The following is a 26,108-nucleotide window of genomic DNA, read 5'->3' on the forward strand; positions in this document are numbered from 1 at the left end:
TTCCTTTTAAAGAGCAATTACCAGTTAATCCATGTAGCATCTTAGGCATGTCCTCGGGCATAGTATTTTTTTTTTTTGTCGGCACTTAAAGGCCTTGCTACTAATGAAAAATAACTTTCTCCTACAAATTGGAGACAGATTTGTTTACAGGAGTTAAGATTAAGCATAATGAAAATGGGGAAACCTAAAGAGGTTACGCATTGAAGAAAGTATCAGAGCTTTATAAACACCGTTGTGCTTGTTGTTCCCAGGAGCTTATGGAAGCAGCTAATCCGAAGAAACATTAGCAGAGAAAACTTGCTCGTCTATTTCAAAACAAACAAACTTGTGTCTGGGCACCTAAGTAGTTCCACTCTTGGACTTGGTAGAAATCCCATCTGGGGCTGTTATCAAGTAATGGATTAGGTCATATAGTCTTAGCTGCTAGAAATCTGCTTACACCTTTGGGGCTGCCTTGAGGAAGGAAGGTGAGCTGGCACCTCGCTCAGAAATACAGAACTGATATGAGCATGTGATTGTGGACTAAGATATCGTTAATAATATCAGCACAAGTAACAATATATCCTCGAGGCACCCCTTATTTTCTTAAATGTTTTTGCCCTTTATAATGAAAGACCCATACCTGATGAGATTGAATAATGATAGCAGAACCATGATCTAGAATGGACTAAGACCCATGTCCACTAGCCTAATGACATTGCCATCCATAGGCATCTCTTGTAAGACTGTTTTCTTGTTGCCACTGTCTTTTCATGGACTCACTTTTAGACATCCCATCTCATTTTTAATGTTCTAGATTAGAAACTGTGTTTCTTTCCAATGTAGTGATGACTTTGTGGCATGATATTAAATTAATTTAAAGTGCTTCCCTTTTTGATATTTTACCTCTTTTCTACATGCTCCATTATGGATCATCCTATCTTAAAATTTTCAGTGACATATAATCCTTTAATATTGTTACTGTCTGTGTAATGCTAATTTATTCTAATTAGGCAGGCAAGAAACCCCTATTCTATGGCCCAGGGGTTTGACCAATCTGAGTTTAGCTTCCAAGTCTACATCAAGCCATAAATGTGATCCTGACACATTATACGTAAATGAGATGTGAGGATGACCATGCAGGTATACTCTAGATATAAATAACCCTTGGGAAAATCTTCATCTCTTTAGTGTGCACTTGCATTGTGAACTTAGAAGTTCCATACCAGTCAGCATGAGATCAAGTCACTATCCACATGAGCAAGCACCAGAGTCCAGGCATTGTAGTCCAATTTATCTCTAAGCTTACAGTACATGATAAAGTCAGTTCTTCTCTTCCTGCTCCATAAGAGATTTTATAAAATAAATCTGTACTTTAAGGTCCTCTGAAATAGTCGTCTGTGTCTAGAGAGGGACTCGGTTTCAACCAGGCAGCTTCTATTTGGTGCCTGATTAGGATTTGTCACAGATAATATCTCAACTGCCAACATCATGAGGGTATGGAGAGAGAAGCCTTGGAGTGATAAGTCAGACCTTAGTAACTTGTGGAAGACAATGATGGAATCCACAATGGTGGAATACCTAAAATAATGTTGTATTCTTAGAGGTTCTGGAGGGCATAACTCACCAGGTATCCACTGACCATGTCTATATCCCTGTTGTTTTTTATTTATATAGAAATAGACATAGTCTGTATAAAATATATCTAGAATATATTTTTGGCCAGACTTGCATGAATTTATTTTCTTTTGCATATACTTTTTTCCATTCATACATTTAATGGGTGTTTTATTACTCCTAGGAAAGAAAAGCAGTTGTTTTCCATCATGTGAGAGCACCTAAGGGAAAAGGAAGAAGTAAACAAGGTTTTCTAAAAATTAGAAATGCAAGGCTGTTGGGTGGGGAGAGCTGATCAGGAGAAAATTTGTGAAGGCATGAGAAGAGGTGTGATGGTGTATGGAAGGCCTAGATGTGACAATGACGTGGTGAAGCCTGAAAGTGATGGAGGACAGTAGGGCGTGGTCTCCATAACTTGTGGGAGGAAAGAAAATAGAAAGTGCAAGAGGCCCTGGGGGAATGTGCCTCGCACATAGGGGCATCCAGGAGGCAGGTCCTCCACTACTCTGTAGCACAGAGACTTCTTTAAAACCAGTGGTGTTGGTGGCACAAGGAGTGAAAATCAACATAGATTAGAGGTATCTGGGCCACTTGAAGGGTTTGAGGTAGAGAAGCATCTTAGGGATCCGAGACACTGTAGCACTCAGAGCAGTGGTAGCGTGCTGTGTCTCACATCACTGACTGTTGAGGGAAGTGTGCATGGATGCCAAAGAAGGGAGCAAAGAGGCCAAGCAGGCAGCGTCTCTAATGTCTAGGCATAAAAGGACTGTGCTTGCTTCAGACTTAGTAGAAGACATGAGAAAGCGCAGGCTTCTGAATATATTACGAAGATGAAGGGATGGGGCTTACTCAGAGAATGAATGTAGGATATAGAGAAAGTAGAGTCAAGGAGAGAAATATTTATTATCAAATTCTCTTTGTGATATAAAACGTTCTAGTTTGGTCTCTAATCTGGTATTTTAATCAGACTGTGGAAACTTACAATTATATATACCATCTTAGAATCTCTTAGAAACTATAAGATATTATACACATAGCAAACATGCAGGAAAAGACTAAGAAAATTGTATTAATCTACAGAGCACAAGTAAGTGATATAATACTAGCAATGGACTTAATAGTCACTGACTTAATATTCATTATGTAACCACCTTGTGGTGAATAGTAATGTCTATCAATACACCATTGACTGTTCAGAAAAAAAAACAAAGTTATACCATACCACAATTCATTAGCCAAGTAATTTTTTTCATAAATAAAATCGAGACAAGAGTTTCATTGCTACTCAGTAGGGATGCTTTTAATACTTGTGTACTTTTGGCTACAAATGGTAGAAAACTGACCAGATGTTTAAACGGAGTAAATGCTCTTACATCTAACTTAGAAACAAATATAAGTGGGTAGTTCCTGTGTGCTAAACGCTGTCATTGTGGATGTATAGGCTTTCTAAATTCCTAATCTGTTTTATGGCCATAATGGCCATTTTTTCTGTGCTTATTTCATGGTTTCAAAAATGGCTACCTTAGTTTCAAACACTGGGCTAGTCCCTTGTTATTAGAATAGCGCTACTGCTTTCACAAGTGCCCTAGCAGACTGATACATATGGATCAGGGGCTAAGACCAGAGCTTATGACAGAACAGGAGACTGAAGGAGGGGTGGGAATTACTGTTTCCTTTTCAACTTTGTTTTCTCTCCTCAGGCTAGTCACATGAATATTTTTAATTAAAAAAATAAGCTAAACTTCAGTTCCATTTGTGGGGAGGAACAGGCTGTTAGGGAAGCAGCAGTCCTTTTCTAAATGCCACTTACCAGGTTCTTCAGGCAAGGTTGGCTATTTGAATACTGGCTGCTTTTTTAGTCTGATGCATCAGGCTTTTAAAAAGAAATTTTAAAAAACTGTGGGGGAGGGCTGGTGGAGAGGGCTTAGTCTGCAGAATACTATCATGAGGACCTGAGTTCAACTCCTAGCTAAGATAAAAGACAAGCACTGAGGGACGGGCCTATAATTCCAGTGCTCAGGAGGGGAAGACGAGGATTCCTAGGACTTGCTGGCCAGTCAGTCTAGGCAAATTGGTGGGCTTCATGTCACTGAAAGACCCTGTTTATTTTAAAAATGTTCACACATGTGCACACGCTCGCACGCGCACACACACACGGGTGAGGGGGAGAAACTGTCAAAAAAACCAACTAGGGTTCATTTAGTTGGCAGTATCTGTACAACAAAGGGAATAATCAACAATATAAAGAAGCAACTTGCTAAATGAGAGAAAATATTTGCAAATGATTCTTCTGATGGGTAATATCCAGAATGTATATGGAGCTCAAACAGCAACAAGAAACTAAGGAAAGTTTTAACTGAAAATTATGCACAATAAGAGTGGGTGTATAGGTGGAATTCCAGAACACAGCAAAGGTTCTGGGTGGTGGCAGATTACCTGAATGGACACTTTTCAAGAGAGAATATGCAAATGACCAACAATTATGAAAAAAATGTTCAATATTACTTATTGAGAAAATAAAATCAAAGCAAAAATGAGATAAAATAGCTCTTATGAAAAAGACAAAATAAAAACTTAGGAATATGGTAATGACACAGAGGAAGGGAGAAGACTCAAATGCTGTTGGTGACGCCAACTTGTACAATCATTGTGGCATGCTGTATGCAAGGTCCTCAAAACCTTCAAATTACTATATGATCCAGCAATCGCACTCTCCTGGATATGATGTGGAAGTCAGTATGTCAGAGAGATATTTGTATCCATGGGTTTATTTAACTGTTCATAGTAGCCCAGATAAGGAATCTCAAACTAAATGCCCATCAGTGGATGGAGAAATAAAGAAAATGTGTATTGTTATATATTATATTATAGTCACATGTGCTTACATGTCTTATTCAGACATAAGATATGGATCTGGCGTTTGTAGCAACATACATGGAACTGTGCACCATCATTGTTACATGAGTTAGACTTAGAAAGGAAACAAACCACATGTTCTCTCTTAGTGGATGCTGAAGGCTTCTTACAGAAGTGAAGAGGAGAACTGTGGTACCCACAGCCTGGAAAGGAGCTCGGGGAATGAACTCTAAAGACAGCTATGGGGATGCAGTTGGAGGGAAGGGCATATGTGGCAGTATGTGACGCTGATAACCTGCCTTTTGATCACTGAACGCTCTGACTAAGCTCTCACGTAGTCTTCTAACATAATGCTGAGCACGTTCTTGAGGTTTTTGTTTACTTATTTGTGAAAATTGGAATATTCATCAATTAGTAATTCTTTTACCTGCAGATAAGGGCTGTTAATAGTCCTTCTTACATGCAGAAATTTGTGGTTCATCTTTATAAATCTGAGGATATGGGGATTTTCAGGGTTGGGTCCAGCTCATTGAGCCAAAATATCAGGTTCGTTCTCTCTCTCTCTCTCTCTCTCTCTCTCTCTCTCTCTCTCTCTCTCTCTCTCTCTCTGTGTGTGTGTGTGTGTGTGTGAATATATGTGTGTGTTTCTCTCTGTCTTTCCATTTTCCCTCAGCCCTGGCATGTTTTCCTTTTGTATCCATATCTCCTGTCCTAAATCACATGGTAACAGCTTTAGGAATGATATCAAATATGGAGAAGGAATAAAGCTGTGGGGTTAGAGAGATGACTCAATGCTTAAGGAGGATCCAGTTCAACTCCAAATACTCATGAAGGATAGCTTATCATTGCCTATAACTCTAGGATTATCTCATTTCTCTGGCCTCTGCAGGCACTGCACTCAGGCACATAGGTGCACATATATACATAATTAAAATAAATCTATTTTTAAAAGAAGAGTAAGATTATAAAACTGGTGGCTTCTCCTCCAAAGCCGAGCTGTCCCATCAAAAAGCAAACTCTTTGCCAGGATAGCTTATTATTGCCTATAACTCTGTCTGGTCCTTTCTGGAGTATCACATGGCCCATCCTAGTTGTTAGAGGGACTAGGGAAGCTGCTACGTGCTTTGTGTCTGTCTTCAGAGTGGCAGGGCTAAGAAGGAGAAATTGAGGATAGCTTTTGATTGACCAACCAACAGTGTCTGTCAGAGTTCTTCTTAGAATCTAGAATATACATTCGTTTGTATGGTCGTTTCCAGAAAGAAAACGTTTGCAAAGTGGATCCCACTGTCCCCTTGCTTGGATTCAAATCAAAGTTCCTTCCTGTGCATCCTGACTTTGGACTTCCCTGCCTTTGTTTCCGTATGAGTAAAAAAGGAATAGTAATATTACAAACTTTCTGTGGTTTGTGTAAATAACTTCAGAGTAGCGTGAGGGCACTCAGTGAATGTTGTCACCACTGTGCAGTGCCATGCTTGGACGCAGAACAAATGAAATGACTAGCGGGCCTCTTATTTTGAGCAAAATAACTTGGAAATGCAGCACGTGAAGCTGGTATCTATAAACCTCTAATCTAACTAGAAAAATCCCTGAAAGATATTATAGTCTTAACAGCTTCTGCCTTCCTTTGTTTGAACAGCTTTATAACTGGCATACTCTCATTTAGAAATGAAATACTGTAAGGTTTTTCCAAAGTCTTCATGTGTGGAAGGGGCATGCTGAAAAGCTTATTTTGACTAGAATGTAGCAAATCAGGAATGTGTAAATTTCAGTATGTCTGTGCAACAGTTCTAGGTAAGTGACTTATACAGAAACAGGGCCTTAGGGTGAGGATTCAGCAAACGGCTCTGCAGTGTTTCCAGCCATTAGAAAACCATCATAGCGCAGAAGATGGTGGGGGAGGGAAGAAAGGCGCTATCTGAAACATAGATGGCAGCCCGTAAATTTCCAGTCACAAAAAAAAAAAAGGCAGAATGAGAAAAGCGTTAGAAAGCAATTCCATGTTCTGCAGGCCTCATCTTGTTTCCTAGTAACCACTTTTCATAGCATGAGAGTGAGAACTGGCGGATTCTAAAAGAAAAGCAATAGAAATTCAGAATGGCTTCTAGAACGGATTACTGACTTAACAGGGGACTCGCGGGTGGAGTCAATGGGAGGACTATCCAGCTGACACTTCCAGAGTTACAGCAAGCACAGGAAGGTGTTCAAGCCAAGTACCAGGTCACATGCAAGAGTCTCATGTGAACCAGAGGTTACAGCTCCTGCTACCCAGAAAACACTCCACTCTTTACTGTGTGCATTCCAGATGCATGTCTACTCTACCCAGTATATTGGTACTCCTCAGAACCTAGAATAAATGCTAATGGAAATTCTAGCTTAATTTCTTATCTTAATAGATGAGTCATCATCCTGTAATTATAAGTACCCAAGTAATTTGTCAGCTTGGGATAAAGTCAAGGGTTCAAAAAATTCTCGTGTTATGTGTAATAGCATGCCAGGTGTGCACACACATGCAGTTGGGAATTGTACTGACCTAACTTCTCTGATTCTTGCTTTCAGAAAACCCGTTATGAAATTTATGTCAACATTCTGAAAGAAGGAGGCAAGGAGCTCCTGGGTACAGAAGGAAACGAGGCAGTGGGACTAAAGAAGTCGCATTCAAGTCCTTCCCTGAACCCAGATGCATCTCCGGTCACTGCCAAGGTCAAACGCAACGTGTCAGAGAGAAAGGACCACCGACCTGAAACACCGGGCATTAAGCAAAAAGTTACTTAGAATCTGTCCACGGCCAGGAAGTGCTGGTCATGGAGCAAAAAGAGGTTTTCAAGATCTTTCTGGTAATCCGTGAATATATTTAAACAAATAGTCTGTGACTAAACGGTGCATTAGTGACCTTTTATATTGTATATTTTTGTTAGTTTCTGTACAGATGTCTTTGTTCTTGAGTTTCTTGCTTTGAGGAATTGGGCAACTTTATAACTAATGCACCTTTGGTGAGGGCAGAGGACTACAGATCCTTTCTCCTTCAGCTTTCTCTCATTTGCACTTCTGCACAGTTATTTTATGTATTTTCGGTCAACTGTTGTACTTTTTTTTTTAGGTTTAAATTTTTACTCCATTGTGAAATGCGTAACTGGACAAGCGTTGTGCTTTAGTAAATCCTAGACTTTCCGTGTGACATCCTGCCCAGTCACGGGGGTGACGCTGAATGCTCATAGATGCTCTCATCAGCGTGGCAGTGCTGGGAGTCCAGGTGTCCCAGGGTGGTGCCCTTCATTCATCCTGGCCCCTGTTGTTCAGTGCTGGACACAGGAAAAAGGGAACATGAAGATGACAGGACTGGAAGGAGACCTTAGGAGGCACAGGAGTCTGCCTCAGGTGTGGACTCCTTTCCAGCCACATGGGAAAGCAGATGTGGAGTCATCTTGCCTGAAGGGAGGTTGAGGGCGATTGATAGACACCAAGCTACTTCTCTTTTCTGAAGGATGGTGGCAGTAATCAGCCCTTTGGGAGCTGCGAGCTGCCGCTGCATGGTGTGTGTTCTTCTATAGGAATGTGTTACCTCACTCCCATGGGGTCTAAACTAGGAATCAGAATCATCTCTGTCATTGATATCCTTCCAACCAGGAATAGATTCATTTTTGCATAGATGTGCAGGCACTGATCATGTCCTGGTTGAAACAAAATAATGTGGAAAATGGATGCCCCCCCCCTTTTTTCTTTCTTTCCTACATCAGGACAAATAAGGAGCAAGCACAGCGGCAGTTCTTCCTCAGTGGACAGTGACCCTTCAGACTGAATCTGAAGTCAGTCTGGCCGTAGTGACTGAAGACGGGGGAATCTGATGATTTGTGCGCTGCTCCTTAGCTTAGCCTCATCTCCATCTCTACAGCCATCTTACTCGTCATTATTACGATTGCTCCTAAAGGTCTCACCTTACAGTCACACAGCCCCTTTAAAGTCCAAGGTCTGAAGTAGAGTAGTGCTGTAGAGGAAGAGAAAGGAATAGAAAAGGTGAGTTTCCTCTATGGCTGAAGACTCTCAGGTTTGAAACTATGTTCTCTAAAACTGTCTTCCCTACCACATAAGCTTCAAAACTAACAGGATGACTTTCCAATGTTCTTTATTGTCCTTACACATTGTCTCTGTTTCTGATTGGTTAGTTGAAGGTACTCTGACCAGAGAATCAGCTGCTCCTGCATGAATAGCGTGATTCCAGTCAGTTAGAGAAAGCCTGCTAGAGAACCGCGGTAGTTTATAGAGACATCTCGTTAGAATATCCTAGCACTTAGTTACAGGATTAGGTATTAACCTACACCTCTTTCCACTCTGTACATGTTCCTCTTGCTTGTGTCCAGGAATAGTAACTCCTCTCCAAACTAGCTGCTTGTTTCACGGCATTTTGCCACACTATTGAAAGACTTCTTTTAACGTCTATCTTGTTTAGGTAAAGGCGGTTGACTTAATTTATATTTCAGAACCATGAAACGGGCGTGGGGAGTTACCATTGTGGTTCACGTACCTGAACTATTTCATAGCTTCCTACTGAATCCAATATTTCCTGAGCAAGTTGCCTTTCTTTTGATGAATTATCAGTGTCTGCTTTTTGTCTAAGTATTTGTAGTCCCTGAAGGGAAAGAGGTACAAAGACCTTTGAGTCTTGAGCATCATCTTTGAGCATCAGTAGCTGAAGAACAGTGAACATGTTTGAGTGTTTGTCCAGAGTGTGTGTCTATATGTGTATAGAATATTTGTGTGTTCTTACCTAGAATATCTAGTATACATTGAATGGTACCTTGCTGCAGAGTTTCTGGCATGGAGAATAGTCTGGGATTACCCATAGCATCGGCACTGCCGTTGTCCCTACTACAGGACTCACAGGTGTTGACTGCAGAAATTAAGGTCATGCTTATAGATAATCAGATAGCAAAGTCACTTTCAAAGCTGTGGACTATGGTGTCTGCATGATTTGTCTTGAAAAATAACTATAGCATTCTTCTGTGAGGTAGACTCTCAACCTGCCCCAGTGTAATGCTGTCTGCCTTAGGAGGATAGGCTTAAAATGTGTCTTGCCTGAGGTTTCCGGAAGGATGCTGCCTGCTCAGAATGCACAGCAGGCTGTTTAGCCTATGGCAGGAAACACCTCTGATCCGATGGGACTCTGGTCCATAGCCAACCCCTTTCCACACAGTATTTAGTCATAAGAAATGGAAGGTGGTCCTTCGTACAGCTACTCTAAGCCTGTTGCCCAGTGCACGGTACAGGGAGCTCTCCTCCCCCTCCTTTCCATGGTACTTCATCCTACCCCACCTATACATACCTACATTCATCCCTACCTCAGTGCCCTGGAGCCTTGGAGTTCCATATCATAAATATTATCTGCTTTAAATTAATACCCTTAATTTTCAGTGTAGAGGGTCTCAAGTCATCCAAAGATGATGATGATAGTCTTATTGTAAACTGACCTTGTATAAAATGTGTATATTGTGGGGTTTACCCTACCTCACATGCTGACTTCTAAAAAGGGTTGCCAGGAACTCAATTTTAGAGATGAAAATCTATTCGCTACCACTCAGAGTCCTTGTTTTATTGGTATAGCATTGTCATTACTGAAATGTACTTTTAAAAAATATATCACTTACCTAACTCTGAGCAAGGTCTAATTAAGCCAAGTGTTACTTATATACATTTCAATTAATCACAGTGAAACCAGTATGTAGGGGGAGTACTCTGGTCAAAATACTTTATAGATTATGTGTAGCTTTTTAAAATTGCTCTTAGGTAAATAAGATGGAGCCATTTTCTCATGCAACGATCTTGTGAAGTTTGTAAGGCACTCGGTGTCTCTCCATTTATTTCCCTCATGCTGAAGGTGAGGACTGTTTTCCAGGAAAATGTAATGTGAGGGGTTCTGGAAGAGAAAAATCTCGCTTGTTTTTAAAGGCCCAGCTAGATTTGTGTTATTATCTGCTTGGGAAGCTGAGTGCAGGGAGTCACACTCCTTTGCCTTCTGCCCTTTATCATGTAGAGAGCACGGATAAAGGGCCATGATCTGAAATAAGGAAGGGTCATCCTGAAATGCACTCCTCGTCTGCCTTATTGATTAGAAGTCAACGTATCTCCTTTGTCTGCTCAAGCGAGAGAGGCTTTGATGGAGCTAACTGTAGATGGAATTTTAATTCTTTGGCATTTTTTTTCTAGTCAGCATCAGTTAAGCCTCCCCTGACATTAAGTTTCTTAGTTTTGAACATTTGGCTTAGCTTTTATGGATGCAAGATTTTATCAGGTCAGTAGCTCCCTTCCTGGTTTTATCAGAGAATGATTCCTTTGCAAGTTCAGATGGCAATGTGCTCTTCCTGCGGAAATCTTACACTAGAGCCCAAATGGAATTGTAGCATCAGTGAAACCTGGACTCTGGTTCATGAACAATGATGCAGCTTGGGGTTTGAGTCACATTTGTTTTTGTGTCCGAGCTTTGTGTCACTCAGAAACAGACCAATCAACTTTGTAGGCAGAGCATCTCCCTTGCTCCAGGACTTCTACAGCAGCAGAAAGCTCCACACTCAGTTTTGACATCTGCTGCCATCTTGTCATCCAGAGGATGTTATCAACCCATATAAAATAATCCCTGATCTATTGCTGAGGTCCCTTTTCACTGCATATCCTTCCCAACTCCTCCTCCATGCTTCACACGTAACAAGGCTGGCATCTGGAGTCATTTACATTCTGCATCTGCAGAGTGGGCATCTTAGGACCATCAGCTCTCTGCGTGTGGAAAGAATGTCAGTAAATACTTGAATCTGCTTGGCGGTTTGCTGATTGTATGTAAGAGCAAGGAATAAAGCAAGTTACTTGTACATACAGTAGGTTTCCTTAGGTCTTGTGGGCACATCCTTTATAATTTATGTGTATATCTGTTATAGTGACTATTTGGAGAAATGTTTGTATAGATAGTATGTCACATGTCAAAGGAAATGCTTCCTGTCGCCCGCTAATGTTGTATTTGTGGGTATTTATAGTTGTATGTATGTGCATAAGTGTGTAGATTGTGTATCAGTATATGGTATATGTATGTTGAAATTATTTTTGTCAATAACAACCATTATAATATGAAGAGAACGTTTAAAAACCTCATAGGAATGATTATATAGTACAGTTGTTGAGAGTTCATATAGTGGTATTGTTTTATTAAATTTAAATTCAAATGATATTTTGATTAAATTTTTTAATAAGACTTTACAATAGAAGATTCCATCTTTAAGCTTTGAATTACCAGGGCAAAAATGACTTTGAAGTAAACTTGTGAATCTATTGAGGTGTACAGTGTGCAATACAATGAGAACTCATTATAATAAGTATGGGGAAAGCCAGCCTGGGCCGTCTTAGCATCCTTAGTATTAAGAGCACTTAATCATAAAGTTGAGCTGATAACTTTGGGCTTATTACAAAATGTGATGCTTTTGAGCTCACGTTCTTTATTGTTGTAATTAGTCCAGAAAAATACATAGCTTACTGAAGAACTACATAAGTACCCAGTGTATCTTTTATGTACCGGTGTATACTTTAGAGTAGATCAATCACTCTCCTGGTGCCACATCCTTACCCCTTTGTTATAAAGGAATATTGCAGATGATACTGAAGTCTATCAGGGCATCCCAAGATCGGGTACTGTATTCCAGGTTCGCAATTGCACAAATTAACAGCTAGTGTCACAGGTAAAAGGACTTTAGGAACAAGTTAAAACTTTATTTAATATTTTTATACTTCAGTCTCTTTTTCCTGACTCTCCCCAAAGAAGAGCCACTGGCCTTAGTTGTTTGCCGTTATTGCTTATATTATAGAGTGTAAATAGTAACTAGAGACTACAGTTTTATTAACCAGCATGTTTGGTATATTTAAAGCAGCGACTGAGTGTGTTTGAGTGAGCGGTTGGCTGCAGTGTCTTTTGTTTGAACACACTGCCTCGTGTCTTCATGTCTGAGTCGGAGAATTAGAACTGCAGGGTCTGAGACCACCAGCTCCAGGCTGCAGACCCATATGGGCAGTTACACTTGAGTTTTGTTTTTATTAACTCTTCATTCTCGAACTATTTTTACAAATATATATTTCTCAATCTGTTCTTTATGTGTGGTGCGCTGGCTCTGTGGCTGATCGGCAGGGCTTCTGTGAGACTATTTCCTGCTAAGGATTACTTGGGGTTTGCAGAGAACAGCCATTTGATTCAGAAATCACACAGAAGATGAGTAGTGGAAATAAAGTATATTGTAGGCCGTAGTTACTTGAAATGTTTGGATTTTAATATAAAGCCATGGAAGTTGTAAAGCCAAGTAACCGTTGACATGGATAATAGTATTCACTCTAGAGAGTATATATCCATATTGAATTTTTCTGTCGTTAGAATACTTTTTTAAGCTTTAGGAATAAGAGTAATTAGACCAAATTGAATTGGAAGGGTAAGCTGGCTGTTTTCCACTTGGGGTCGCCATGTATATGTTAAATCTTCGAAGAAATTCACTGATTAGTTGTGCTCTTGGGTGTTTAAGGAGAAAACTGATATGCCAAGGACCTTATCTGGAGAGAGAGAGAGAGAGAGAGAGAGAGAGAGAGAGAGAGAGAATATTTTAAGTTATACAAATGTATGACCTTAAGACACTGAGGGCCAGAGTAGTCTAAAGAAATAGTTAGTAGAAGCGGTGTAAACTGATCACAGATGTGTCCCCAAACCAGGGAAGACTGATGGAGTCCTGCTGTTTGACTGAGAGGCATCACATTTTTGAGACATGGGACTGGGGACACATGCCATGTCCTTCCTGGTGGACCACCCACTTGAAGTCTTTCTTGTGCCTCCCAGACGGTGGCTCTCCCGCCCCCCGCCCCCCGCCAGTGCTCTGCAGACCATTCATTTAAGAGGGCAGGGCAAATGGAGAAGCCTTCTTACCTTCAGAGCCCCGAGTGTGGAAGCTGCCCTGACTTCTCAGCTGCAGGTGAGAGATCTTGACTGCAGTGTGCTGAATAGCTGAACACTTACCCTTAGGCCAGGGTCTTCGGGATGTATATAGGCAGGAACCCAAATACAATGTACTTTTGCAGGGGAGAGTTCAGCTCTCACTAGCAGTAATGTGAAAATAAGCTCCTTGTCTTCAATTCTGAGAGCACTGGTGGATGGAGAAAACTTTGGAGGTTCGCTTTGTGTTTTCCCCGTCCGTCTGCATAGCCTTTGAACACACGGATAAGCCCCAGCCACAGGCTCCATGAAGGATCACATAGCAGGTCTGAGGCACTATGCTGAGCCCTTACCGTGGGCAGTGGGGAGCAGGGTGATCTTCCCACTCCGGAGCTGCTCCTTGGCCTTTTACTCTGCTCGGGCTTCTGCTCAGCAGCAGGTATATCCTGGGTCCTGGACTATTAGGAATCCAGCCGTCCCAGTGGCTTGACCCTGTGTAGGCAAGATATCAGCTCCGAGAGTGACTCGGTCGTGGAGGACGACACAGTGTAAAGGATGCTCAGCTTGCAGCTAAGATGGCATTCTGTCTTTTCAAGAAACAGATGGGCACGTTGAGTTCTGTCCGCTGTAGCTGATATCTGTCCCTTTGCTCCCAGCTTTCCAGAAATGGACACGAGTTCATTTCTGTGGGAAGGGTCAAGGAACATAAAATTGCTCAACAGTGCTCTGTTCACGCGGACGTTGTTGAGCAAAGGCCGACATGCCTCCCTGCACTCTCTTCTACCTCAAGTGTTTGGAATTCGCTTCTGGAAGAGACATTTACACAGTGAAGAGCCCATGTTGTCAGCCTTGGCTTGCGGGATGCACGTAAGGTTGGCTGTTTCCAGCTTTTACGATAAGACAGGCGCTGGGCTTCTGTGGCCTAGTACCTGGCTTCTGTTTCCTGTGGCTCCAGCTGATTGACAGTTCGTAACATTCCTTTACCTCCAGAGTTTTCTCTACCAGTTGTCTCTGTGTCCCTGCAGATTGCAAAAGTAATTAGTGACAAAATCGTAGCCTCCCCTTTTCAGTGGCCAAGAAGTCAGCGTTAGCAGACCTGGGAAAGCTAGTGGTACCACACCATGTACTGAGAACCTGTTCCTCATCACACACCAGACTCAGAAATGCCACCTCCAGCTTGTGGCATTCATGGTGGTAGTCTTTTGAATGGGACAGTAATTTATGTGGATATTGTTAAAGTGTTTAAAGAATATTTTGAAAATTGAGTTTACATTTTACAATTGCTTTATTTTTATTGAAATGACTGTATATAAATATTGCCCTATGTCACTGTTATTAAAGTAAACCTAGCCCTCCTAGACAGGTGGGTCAACTGTGTAGAAGCTGTGATGTAGACAGTACATTTCTCTCGTGTGTGAATGGCCATGAGGAGAACTGTCCCTGTGGTTTTATAAGTTGAGGGTATTTTGTTGTTTTATAACAACAAAGCAATTGCATTAGAAATGATTTTTATGTCATCGGAATCATGCCAACAGTGAAGGATTACAATATGGTATATGTAAATGTACAAACTTTAGGAAGAAATAAATACAACAAATTTCAGTCATTTTGGGAGAATGTTTTTATTTGCTTATTTATTCAAGTTGAATAATACCTTTAATTGTAAGTGGTACTACACTCTGCACCCTTCCTTAAAGGGACAAGCACGGGGACTGGGGACGTGGGTCAGTGGGTGAGAATACTTGCTATGTAAGCATGCAAGCCTTGAGTGTGGGTCCTAGTGCTCATGGAAAATGCTAGATATGGCCATGCATGTGCTCGTACCCCAGTGCTAAGTGGACTGAGACAAGCTCATCATCCCTAGTAGGTGCTGCCTACCAGCCTCGATCTGGGTTCAGTGAGACAGACTCTGTCTCGAAGGAATGAGGAGAAGAGAAAGCAAGCAGAATATTTGACACTGTCCTCTGACATCTGTGCATGGACAAAGGTACATGTATCTGCACATATGCACACACACACACATATCCAGGCACAGCAGCACACATCTGTAACCCCAACACTGAGAAGGCAGAGATAGGCACATCTGCAGAGTTCACGAAGCTGGCTAGTCTAGCCAAATTGGTGAGTGTTGGCTTCAGTGAGAGAGCCTTTCCCAAAACTACAGTGGAAAGCCCTTGAGGGAAAACACATGTACCCCTGTGACCTCCACATGCATCTGCATGACACACACATCAAATAAATAGTAATAAACCAAAAATAGTAAGAGACATACAAGATGAAAGCACTCCCGGATGGAAAGATCTGACCTCCGGAGTTGAATGAGGTGGTATCCACACTGGTAGCTGATACTAACTAGATCTGACCTTCGGAGTTGAATGAGGTGGTATCCACGCTGGTAGTTGATACTAACTAGCCTCCAGGAAAGTCTGTGAAGATTGGTGTCAACACAAAGACCTTAGATATGTTAAAGATTTTAGCAAGGGAGGAAAAGTAACTTCTTGAATCCATCCCCGTGATGTCTTACTCAAAGCAAGTGTACAATGCAGCTCATCTGTCTAAAATGCAGATGTTCATCTCCTCAGCACTCCTCCATTGTGGCTATCATGCTCCTATCTGCTTCTTAAGAAAGACTAGTGTAATTGAGATCTGTTGATTTAGAAAATAAAGTTCCACCTCAACATCTGAGTATCAGAAACGATGTCAAGGTACTGAAGTGACAGGGCTGGCTGCGTCCTGTTAAACAAAAGCACCTTTTGCTATATGACAACACATAGCAAATAGTAGATGCCTGAGCATAGGAAGGACATGGTCACAGTATAACAGGTGAGACACTGTGCATCTGCCTAGGGTGGCTGCTGGGAATGGAGCGTCTTTAGTGGGGAGTTGTTCTAGGTGAGTCACTGGGAGAGGCCAAGACGTCTATGTTGTCCATCTCAAGAAATAAAGCTGTGGGGAGTGAGGAGGCCCGAGCCTCTCTGTCCCCTAGCTTCTGTTTCAAGTCTTTCTTTGGAGTGTGAAGCTCAGACGTGAGTCTCATTGCCTGGCAGCCTGTCCTGCTGTGGTACTTGAGGGTGTCTTCCCATAGTATCTGTGTGGCACAACTAATATTATAAGAACCATAGGGACTGCAGAGATCATTTTAAGAACATTCCTAAGAGGAAACTAAAACCCAGGTCTAATTAAGATGCTGGAAGGAACAAGTAGAATCTGTTGCATCCCCAGATTAATTTTTTGAAACGGCATTGGAAGAGACACCCAGAGGGACAGGTGAATCACTGTCAAATCATATGGGAAAGTTTTGTCAACCAAGAACAAAACCTACTCAAGAACAAAGAAAACACTTACTTGGAACCAATTGGGACTGAAATCTAAGAAAACACAAATTCAAGCAACCTTGAATTTTGCTTCCAGGTTTTCTCAGATGGTGGCCGTATTTGTCACTTTAAACACAGGGGGGTTGGAAGTTTTGGGCAATGCTGGCAAAAGTTAAGCTGTATTGTTAATTAAAGTATTAGATAGGCTTTAGTCTTTAGGAAGTGTGGGGAAGGATGGCAGAGGTTAACTATACACTAAAGGTCAGCTTACATGTGGGAATGGACATGTCTGAAACCACGTTCAAAGGGGTACCCACTTCTGCAATTGGATTAACATGGCTTCCCAGCTCTTAGTTCCTTGCTCTAATGCCATCCTACTTTTATTTCCTTCCTTGACAGTGATAAGCAAGAGGAAATACTAGACACAAATGTATAGGAGTGCATGTTGGGTAGTGACTCTGCCAGTCAAGCTGACTCCCAAACATGGAAATCTAGGTGGGGCGGCTTGAACTGGGACATCCCCTGTAGGCTAGAGACATTGGAGCACTTGGCCCTCGGTTTCTGATGACATATCAGGGGTCTAAGAGGTGCAACTTCATTGGGAGAAGCATTACTGGGGAGGAGAGTGCCTTGCGAGTGTATAGCCTCCCCTTCTTCCAGTATGCCCTCACTGCTTTGTGCTTTGGTTAAGGTGTGAAATCTGAGTTTTCTGCTCCTGCCGCCATGCCTGGGTTGCTGTCACACCTCCCTGATATGATAGACTCTTATGCCTGTGGAACCATAGACAAAATACATTTGTAATTTGCTTCTGGTCATGGTGTTTTACCACAGCAATCAGAAAGTAACAAATCCAGCGTGTCACTATGTATGTGTGTGTGATCCCAGCGTTGCAAAGGCAGAAATCGGAAGATCCAGCTCACTTGACAGCCGTGTAAACGAATTGCTGTGCTCCAGGACAATAAAAGACAAATAGCAGGCAAGTTGACAGTGTTCCTGAAGATGATTCTAAAGGTAACCACCCATCCTTCATATGCACCCACACACAGGAAAACAGATGTATACGCACATAGATGAAGCCACACGTAAAGAAAACTATTCTATACTTCACCCTGGCCATATCTGTAGACAGAGAGCAAGCAGAAATTATTTGAAGTCAGAACAGGCTTTCAAGAAGAAATTATATTAGACTCGATTTTCTATTCTGTAAGGCTGGTAGATTAGACATGGGTAGTAAATAAAATAATGGGGCTTAAAGTGAGTTAACATGATCTTTAAGGAAATACGCCCTGGTAAAGTGAGAAGTACAATCCATACACTCACACTGTGGGTGGGCGTGCAAGCCACTTAAATAGCACTAATTAAAGGATCCACAACAACCTGGAGATGCATCTCCAGTGTCCTGCTGCAAAGCTTGCCTTTGGCCCCATCTGTTCAACATTTTAATTAATAACTTGGCAGAAGCTACAGAGGCAAGTTTATGAAAAACTGGTATGTCATAAAGCTGGGACAGAATGATTATCCTAAATGACAGAATCGGTATTCAAAAAAGATCTCATCAGGCTAAGCCATGGAGCAGATTAGCCATGTGATGTGGAAGAGCTGGAAGTGACTTCCGTTTGGTTTCGAAACGCAGACGCACAAGGGCAAGGTAGGCCTTTGGGGCTGCATAGGATCACGACCGCACAGGGTACAAAGTCTCCAGTTTCCAGCTGCAGAAAACTCAGTGAAAGCCCAATGATGCTGCCACCAGAAACACCTGGGCTACATTTCTGAGTTTGGTTTCTAAAGCAGAGGAGGTGAGTCTCATGCTGTTGACTCCAGAAGACCAGATGGGGAAAGCGGTCTACAAACTGACATGGCGGAGTATGCCTCAGTAGTAGCTAGACGTCAAGATCTGTGAACCCTGACACTAGGAACAAGGGAAGCGTATGAATGGGGCACGGACGGTTCATGATGGTGAGAAAGACTAGTTGAAGTGCTGAAATGTGCTTAGAACCATCGGGCCACCCCAGCCAGGGAGGCAGGGGGCTAACTGCACTTCTTCCAATCTCCTTCCACTCCTTCAAACCCAATCTGAGTCCCTTCCCCCAGCTGTGAGCAGAACACTTGCTGAGGTTTTCTCCTTTTCTGTTCCCATCAGTAAGTCACACAGAGTTTCCCCTACGAATTTTCCCACCCCCACTTACTGCTTTATCCTAAACCCCCAATCCAGCATCCATTCCCTGGGAAACCTCAGGCCAGTTAGACCAGGAAGCACTTAGGCTATCTGAGGAGCTTCAGTTCTCCTTTCATCCCTCCAGGCTCAATCCCATCTTCTTCCCAGTTCTGTGACAGACTTCCTGCTTCAGCCTAGTGGGACACGGCGGCTTTCCTCCCTCCTTTGTCTCCATCAACCTCATCCTCCTAGCCCATTCCCAGTCCTAAGTGCCAGTTCCCCAAACTAGAAACACAATTTACCCGGAACCTCCAGTGTGCGTATCTATCAGTATCCAAGAAGAATTTCCTAGCAGGCAAAACACAACCACCACAGAACCAAGGGCGCAACATCCACCCAACAAAAACAAGACCAGATATCATCACTTAGAATGATGATATTTCCAAACCCACATGTCTAAACTTCAGCATTAAAAAACACAATCAAAATATCCAGGACAATGTCTCTGCTAGAGCCCAGCACCCTACTACAGCAGACCTTGAGTGTTGCAACATAGCTAAAGCACAAGACAGAGACCTTAAAACCGCCTTTGTGAGTATGATATGGGTACGTACAGAGGAAATGAATGAATGAATCCATTAAACAAATCTAAAAAAACAAATTGTAGAAGGAGATGAATAAAACGGTTCCTGAAATAAACAAGACCTGAAAGTGGAGAAAGAAACAATCTAGAAAACTGAAATTGAGGGGAATTGGAAAGTGAAACATTTAGACACTCAAACAGGAAACACAAAGGCAACAGAATACAAGAGAAAGAGGAGAAAATCTCAGGCATTAAAGAAAAGACAGAAGAAATTGTTACCCCAAGGAAATAAAGCATTTCCTAAAATTGTTCTGGCACAAAACATCCAAGAAATATTGGACATTTTAAAAAGACCAAATCAAAGACTAATAGGACTAGATGAAAAAAAAACCTTAGGTCAAAGGCACAGAAAATATTTTCAACAAAATAATAGAAGAAAATTTCCCTAACATAAAGAAGGTGATGTCTACCAAAGTACAAGAAGAATGCAGAATGCCAAATAGACTGGACAGGAAAAGAAAGTCCCCAGCGGTAACATACAGAACAAAGACTTTTAAAAGCTGCAAGGGAGAAAGACCAAGTAACATGTAAAGGCAGACCTATTAGAATAACACCCCACTTCTCAATGGAGACTCTAGAAGCCCGAAGGGCTTAGACAGATGCTCTATAGATTCTAAGCGACCACAACTGCCAGCCCAGACTACTGTACCCAACAAAACTTTCAATCACCATAGATGGAGAGAATAAGACATTCCAAGATAAAATCAAATGTAATAATATCTGTGTCTACAAACCCAGCCCTCAAGAAGGTGCTAGAAAGAAAACTCCAACCTAGAGGTTAACTATATCCAAAAAACAAACAATCCAACCATAGCCAATCAAAAGAGGAGAAACACACACACACACACACACACACACAGGCACAGGCACAGGTACCACTCACCCAACCATAAAATAGCAGGAATTAACAAACATTGCTCATTGACATCTTTCAACATCAAAAGTCTCCTTTCGACAATAAAATGGCACAGACCAACAGTATGTGAAAACAAGATACATACTATTGCTGCATCAAAAAACAAAACAAAACAAAACAACCCACCACACCTTCACATCAAGGATAGACATCATTTTAGGGTAAAAAGATGGAAAGAGATAGTGTAAGGAAATGAACCTAAGAAGGAAGCTGGTATAACCATTTTAACATCTAACAAAATAGACTTTAAACCAAAACTAAACTGCATAGTTGAGGGTGGAGAGACACTACATATTTGTCAAAGGAAAAATCCACCAAGAACACATTGCCATTCTTACTATCTATGCCCCAATCACAAGGATACCCAAGTTTGTAAAAGAAGCACTACTACACTTAAATCACATATTAACTCCATACACAGACAGTGGGAGACATCTATACTTACTGTTTTGCCAATAGACAGGCAATCCACATAAAAACTAGTATAAGTGGATACTAGCTATAAACAAAGAATACTGAGCCTATGATTCTAGAGTTCATGATTCTAGAGAAGCTAAGTAATAAGGTGAACCCTAAGGAAAACATATATAGATCCACCTAGAAAGGGGAAATAGACAAGATCACCTGACAAAATTGGGAGCATGGGGGTGGGGGTAGAAGGGAGAGTGGAAGAGAAAGAGGAGGGAGAAGGGCAGCAGGAAGGAGAACTTGAGGGAATGGGATAGTCGAGAAGAAGGAAGGACAGAAATGAGAGCAAGGAAAGAGATATCTTGATTGAGGGAGTCATTATAAGGTTAGCAAGAAACCTGGCTTTAGAGAAATTCCCAGGAATCCACAAGGATGACCCCAACTAGGACCCTAAGCAGTAGAAGAGAGGGGGCCTGATCTTGACTTGCCCTGTAGTCAGACTGATGAATATCTTAAACATCACCATAGAACCTTCATCAAGCAACTGATGGAAACAGAGGCAGAGACTCACATCGGAGAACCGGACTGAGGTTCCAAAGTCCAGTTGCAGAGTGGGAGGAATAAAAATATGAGCAAAGAGGTCAAGACCATGATGGGAACACCCACTGAAACAATTTACCTGAGGAACAAGAGCTCACCAACTCCAGACGGACTGGGCAGGAACAAACATAGGACCAAACTAGTCCCTCTGAATGTGGTTGACAGTTGCATGGCTGGGGCAGACTGAGGGTCCACTGACAGTGGCACCAGGATTTATCCCTACTGCTTGTACTGGCTTTTTGGGAACCTATTCTCTTTGGATGATACCTTGCTCAGCTTCGATATAGTTGGGAGGGCCTTGACCCTTCCTAAAGCAATGTGCCTTACCCTTTCTGAGGAGTGGGTGGGGGTGGGATAGGAAGGTTGGTGGAGGTAATGGGAGGAGGGGAGGGAATGGGAACTTGGACTGGTATGTATAATGAAAAAAGTTAGTTTTTCTAAATAAATAAATTTAAAAAAACTAGATGGATAAATGGGGGAGCTAACTGAGATTATAAACCAAATGAGATATTTACAGATATCTAGCAGATATTTACAGAACATTTCACACAAACACAAAACATCATGCCTACTTCTTACCTACTTCCATTAGAGTTGACCACAGGCTCAGACACAAAGCAGGTCTCAACATATACTCTAAAACTGAAGGGACACTCTGCATCCTATCTGACCACCACATCTTAAAGCTGGGTATCAACAACAGAAATAATAGTTTACAAACTCAAGAAACTGAACAACTTTCTACTAAGTGAAAGATGAGTTAAGGCATCTAGATGAAAGACTTTCTAAAATTGAAAGAAATTAATTCACAGCACACCAAAATTTATGGGATACAATGAAAGCAGTTCTAAGTTGAAAGTTCATAGTACTAAGTGCACACAAGAAAATATTGTGAGGATACTAGTAACTTCAAAATATTCTGGAAATCTTCAGAACAAAGTGAGAAAAAAAAATCACACCCTAAAGGAGTAGATGGCAGGAAATAAACTTAGGGCTGAAAGCCTTAGCATAGAAACAAGCAAATAAACAATACAGTCAAGGAAATGAAGAGTTGGTTCCTTGAGAAAATCAATAACATTAACAAACTCTTAACCAAATTAATTAAAGGGTAGAGAGAGAATATCCAAATTAACAAAATTAGAAATGGGGGCAGGGCATAACAGTAGCCCCTATGAAATTCAGAGATTCATAAGGACATACTTTAAAAACCTGTTCCTCACCAAACTGGAAAATCTAAAAGAAATCAATAATTTTCTCAACACATGCTAGTTAACAAAGTTAAATCAAGATCAGATAAGCAATTAAAACAGATATATGACATCTAGTAAAATAGAAACAGTAATTAAAAATCTCCCAACCAAAAAAATAAAAGCCCTAGGCTAGATGGTTTTAGTAAAGAATTCTGACAAAGTTTCAAAGATGAATTAATGTCAATATTCCTCAAGTTGTTCCATAAAACAGAAACAGAAAGAAACATTGTTCAATTTGTTTTATGAGGTCACAGTTATCCTGATACCCAAACCACATAAAAACTCAACAAAAAAGAGAATTTTAGGCCAACTTCCCCTAAAGAGATAAATATAACATTTATCAAAAAAATACTTGCAAACAGAATTCAAAGATACATCAAAAAGATCACCCACCATGCTCAAGTAGACTTCATCTCAGAGATGTGGGGATGGTTCCATATATGTAAATTGATGAGTGTAATCCATCGTATAAATAAACTGAAAGATAAAAACACATGATCATTTCATTTAGATGCAGAAAGGGATTCTGAAAAAAATCAAACACCTCTTTATGATAAAAGTCCTGGGGAAATTAGGGATACAAGGGACATACATCAACATAATAAACACAGTTTACAGCAAGCACACAAACAACAACTTAAATGGAGAAAAACTCAAGGCAATTCTACTAACATCATGAGCAAAGCAAGGTTGTCCACTTTTTCCATTACTATTCAATATAGTACTTAAAGTCTGAACTTATACAACTCATAAACACTTTCAATAATGCAGCAGGATACAAGATTAACTCAAAAAAATCAGTAGCCCTACTTTACACAGATGATAAAAGGGCTGAGAAAGAAATCAGGGAAACATCACCCTTCACAATAGCCACAAATAGCATAAACTATCTTGGAGTAACTCTAACCAAACAAGTGGAAGACTTGTATGACAAGAACTTTAAATCTTTGAAGAAAAAAATTGAAGAAGACACCAGAAAGTGGAAAGATCTCCCATGCTCTTGGGTAGGTAGAATTAATATAGTAAAAATGACAATTTCACCAAAAGAAATCTACAAATTGAATGCAATGTCCATCAAAATCCCAGCAAAATTCTTCACTGACCTCAAAAGAATGGTACTCAACTTCATATGGAAAAGCAAAAAACCCAGGATAGCCAAAACAATCCTGTACAATAAAAGAACTTCTGGAGGCATCACAATCCCTGACTTCAAACTCTACTACAGAGCTACAGTACTGAAAACAACCTGGTATTGGCATAAAAACAGACAGGAGGACCAATGGAACTGAATCAAAGACCCGGATATTAATCCACTCTTCAGTTTTGACAAAGAAGCAAAAAATATCAAATGGAAAAAGAAAGCATAATTAACAAATGGTGCTGCATAACTGGATATCAACATGTAGAAGAATGAAAATAGACCCATATCTATCACTATGCGCAAAACTCAAGTTCAGATGGATCAAAGTCCTCAACATAAAGCCAGCCACACTGAACCTCATAGAAGAGAAAGTGGGAAGTACACTTGAATACATTGGCACAGGAGATCACATTCTAAATATAACCCCAGTAGCACAGACACTGAGATAAACAATATATGGGACCTCCTGAAACTGAAAAGCTTCTGTAAAACAAAGGACATGGTCAACAAGAAAAAACAACAGCCTACAGAATGGTAAAAAAATCTTCAGTAACCCCACATCTAACAGATGTCTGATCGCAAAGAGTTCTGATACAAAGAACTCAAGAAATTGGTCATCAATAGAACAAAAAAATCCAATAAAAAAATGGAGCACAGACCTAAACAGAGAACTCTCAACAGAGGAATCTAAAATGGCTGAAAGACACTTAAGAAAATGCTCAACATCCTTAGTCATCAGAGAAATGCAAATCAAATCAACTCAGATTCCATCTTATACCTGTAAGAAGTGTAAGATCAAAACCATTGATGACAACTTATGCTGGAGAGGTTGTGGGGAAAGGGGAACACTTCTGCATTGCTGGTGGGAATGCAAGCTGGTATAGCCCCTTTGGAGGTCAGTGTGGTGATTTTTCAGAAAATTAGGAAACAACCTTTCTCAAGACCCAACAATACCCCTCAAATATACTCAAAGGATACTCAATCATACCACGAGGACATGTGCTCAACTATGTTCACAGCAGCATTGTTTGTCATAATCAGAACCTGGAAACAGCCTAAATGCCCCTCAACCCATAAAATGGATAAGAAAAGTATGGTACATTTGCACAATGGAGTACTACACAGCAGAAAAAAATAATGACATCTTGAATTTTGCAGGCAAATGGATGGATCTAGAAAACACCATATTGAGTGAGGTAGCCCAGACCCGGAAAGACAAATATAATAAGTACTCACTCATAAGTGGCTTTTAGAAATAAAGCAAAGAAATATCAGTGACTCAAATCACTTCCTGTTGCCTGCAAGTCAAGATGTATTATCTCTCAGCTCCTGTTCCCACACTGTGTCTGCCTGCATGCCACCATGTTCCCCACCATGATGAAAATGGACTAATCCTCTGAAGATGTAAGCCCCAATTAAATGTTTCCCTTTACAAGAGTTGCTATGGTCATGGTGTCTCTTCACAACAATAGAAACCCTAAATAAGGCAAACATCCTCAGAAAAATACAAATAAAAACTACTCAGAGATTTCTTCTTACACCAGTCAGAATGTCTACTATCAATAAAAGAAGTGACAGTGTATGCTGCTGAGGACTGGCAGCAGGGGGATTACTCATCCTTTGATGGTGGGACTGTAAACTTGTAGAGCCATTATGGAAATCAGTGTGGCAGTTCCTCAGGAAGATGGGAATCCATTCCCTTCAAGATCCAGCTATACCACTCTTGGGCATATACCCTAAAGATGCTTCTGAAGCATGTTACAGGAAGCATGATTAATAAAAACTCAGAGTCAGAAATTGGGGTTCAACCTGAAGATCCGAAAAGCAAAACAGCCAGCCACTGGCTCTTATCTCGACCTCAATCTGAAATGGCGATCCTGCGTCCAGGAATCTCAGAATGAGACAGTGTCTGAGAGCTGTCTCCTCCCATTTTATAATCCTCTCCATTTGCATTTGACAAATTCAGAGAAAATATATCTATCCTATCTCAGTGAGTCCAAAGTCTTATACCTAATTTACCTTCTATCATAATTTACTTTGTGTGTCTTGTAAACTATAACTATCTAGACTTCTACTCCCTCTAAGACTCAAGAAGGAAATAATATTAACTGAGTAAGCAGAAAGTGCAAGCAAGCAACTTCCAGAAAATAATGTGAGTAATGACAGAAACAGCTGGCTGCCTGGACAGTCACCCAAAGTTTCTCTGTAACGTTGGGGCATTCATATTCAGCCAACAGGCCAAGCATATTCAACAGACATTTCTGTGAAGCAGGATATTTTGTGTCCTG

The 26,108-nt window shown here is 41.0% G+C and overlaps 1 protein-coding gene across 5 annotated transcripts in view; it reads left to right on the plus strand.

Annotated features, from left to right (window-relative positions):
• Psd3 (pleckstrin and Sec7 domain containing 3) overlaps positions 1-14,999 on the plus strand; it is a 536,277-nt gene extending 521,278 nt beyond the window's left edge. For all 5 annotated transcript variants that reach the window (XM_085680348.2, XM_085680349.2, XM_085680350.2 and 2 more), the window contains one exon: positions 7,009-14,999. In XM_085680348.2, coding sequence (XP_085536474.2) covers positions 7,009-7,224 — 216 coding nt within the window. In that variant the 3' untranslated portion in view covers positions 7,225-14,999. The remainder of the gene's footprint in view (positions 1-7,008) is intronic.
• Positions 15,000-26,108: the final 11,109 nt, after the last annotated feature.

This window comes from Myodes glareolus, chromosome 23, assembly GCF_982192425.1.
Source record: "Myodes glareolus chromosome 23, mMyoGla1.1, whole genome shotgun sequence".
NCBI classification, from domain to species: domain Eukaryota; kingdom Metazoa; phylum Chordata; class Mammalia; order Rodentia; family Cricetidae; genus Myodes; species Myodes glareolus.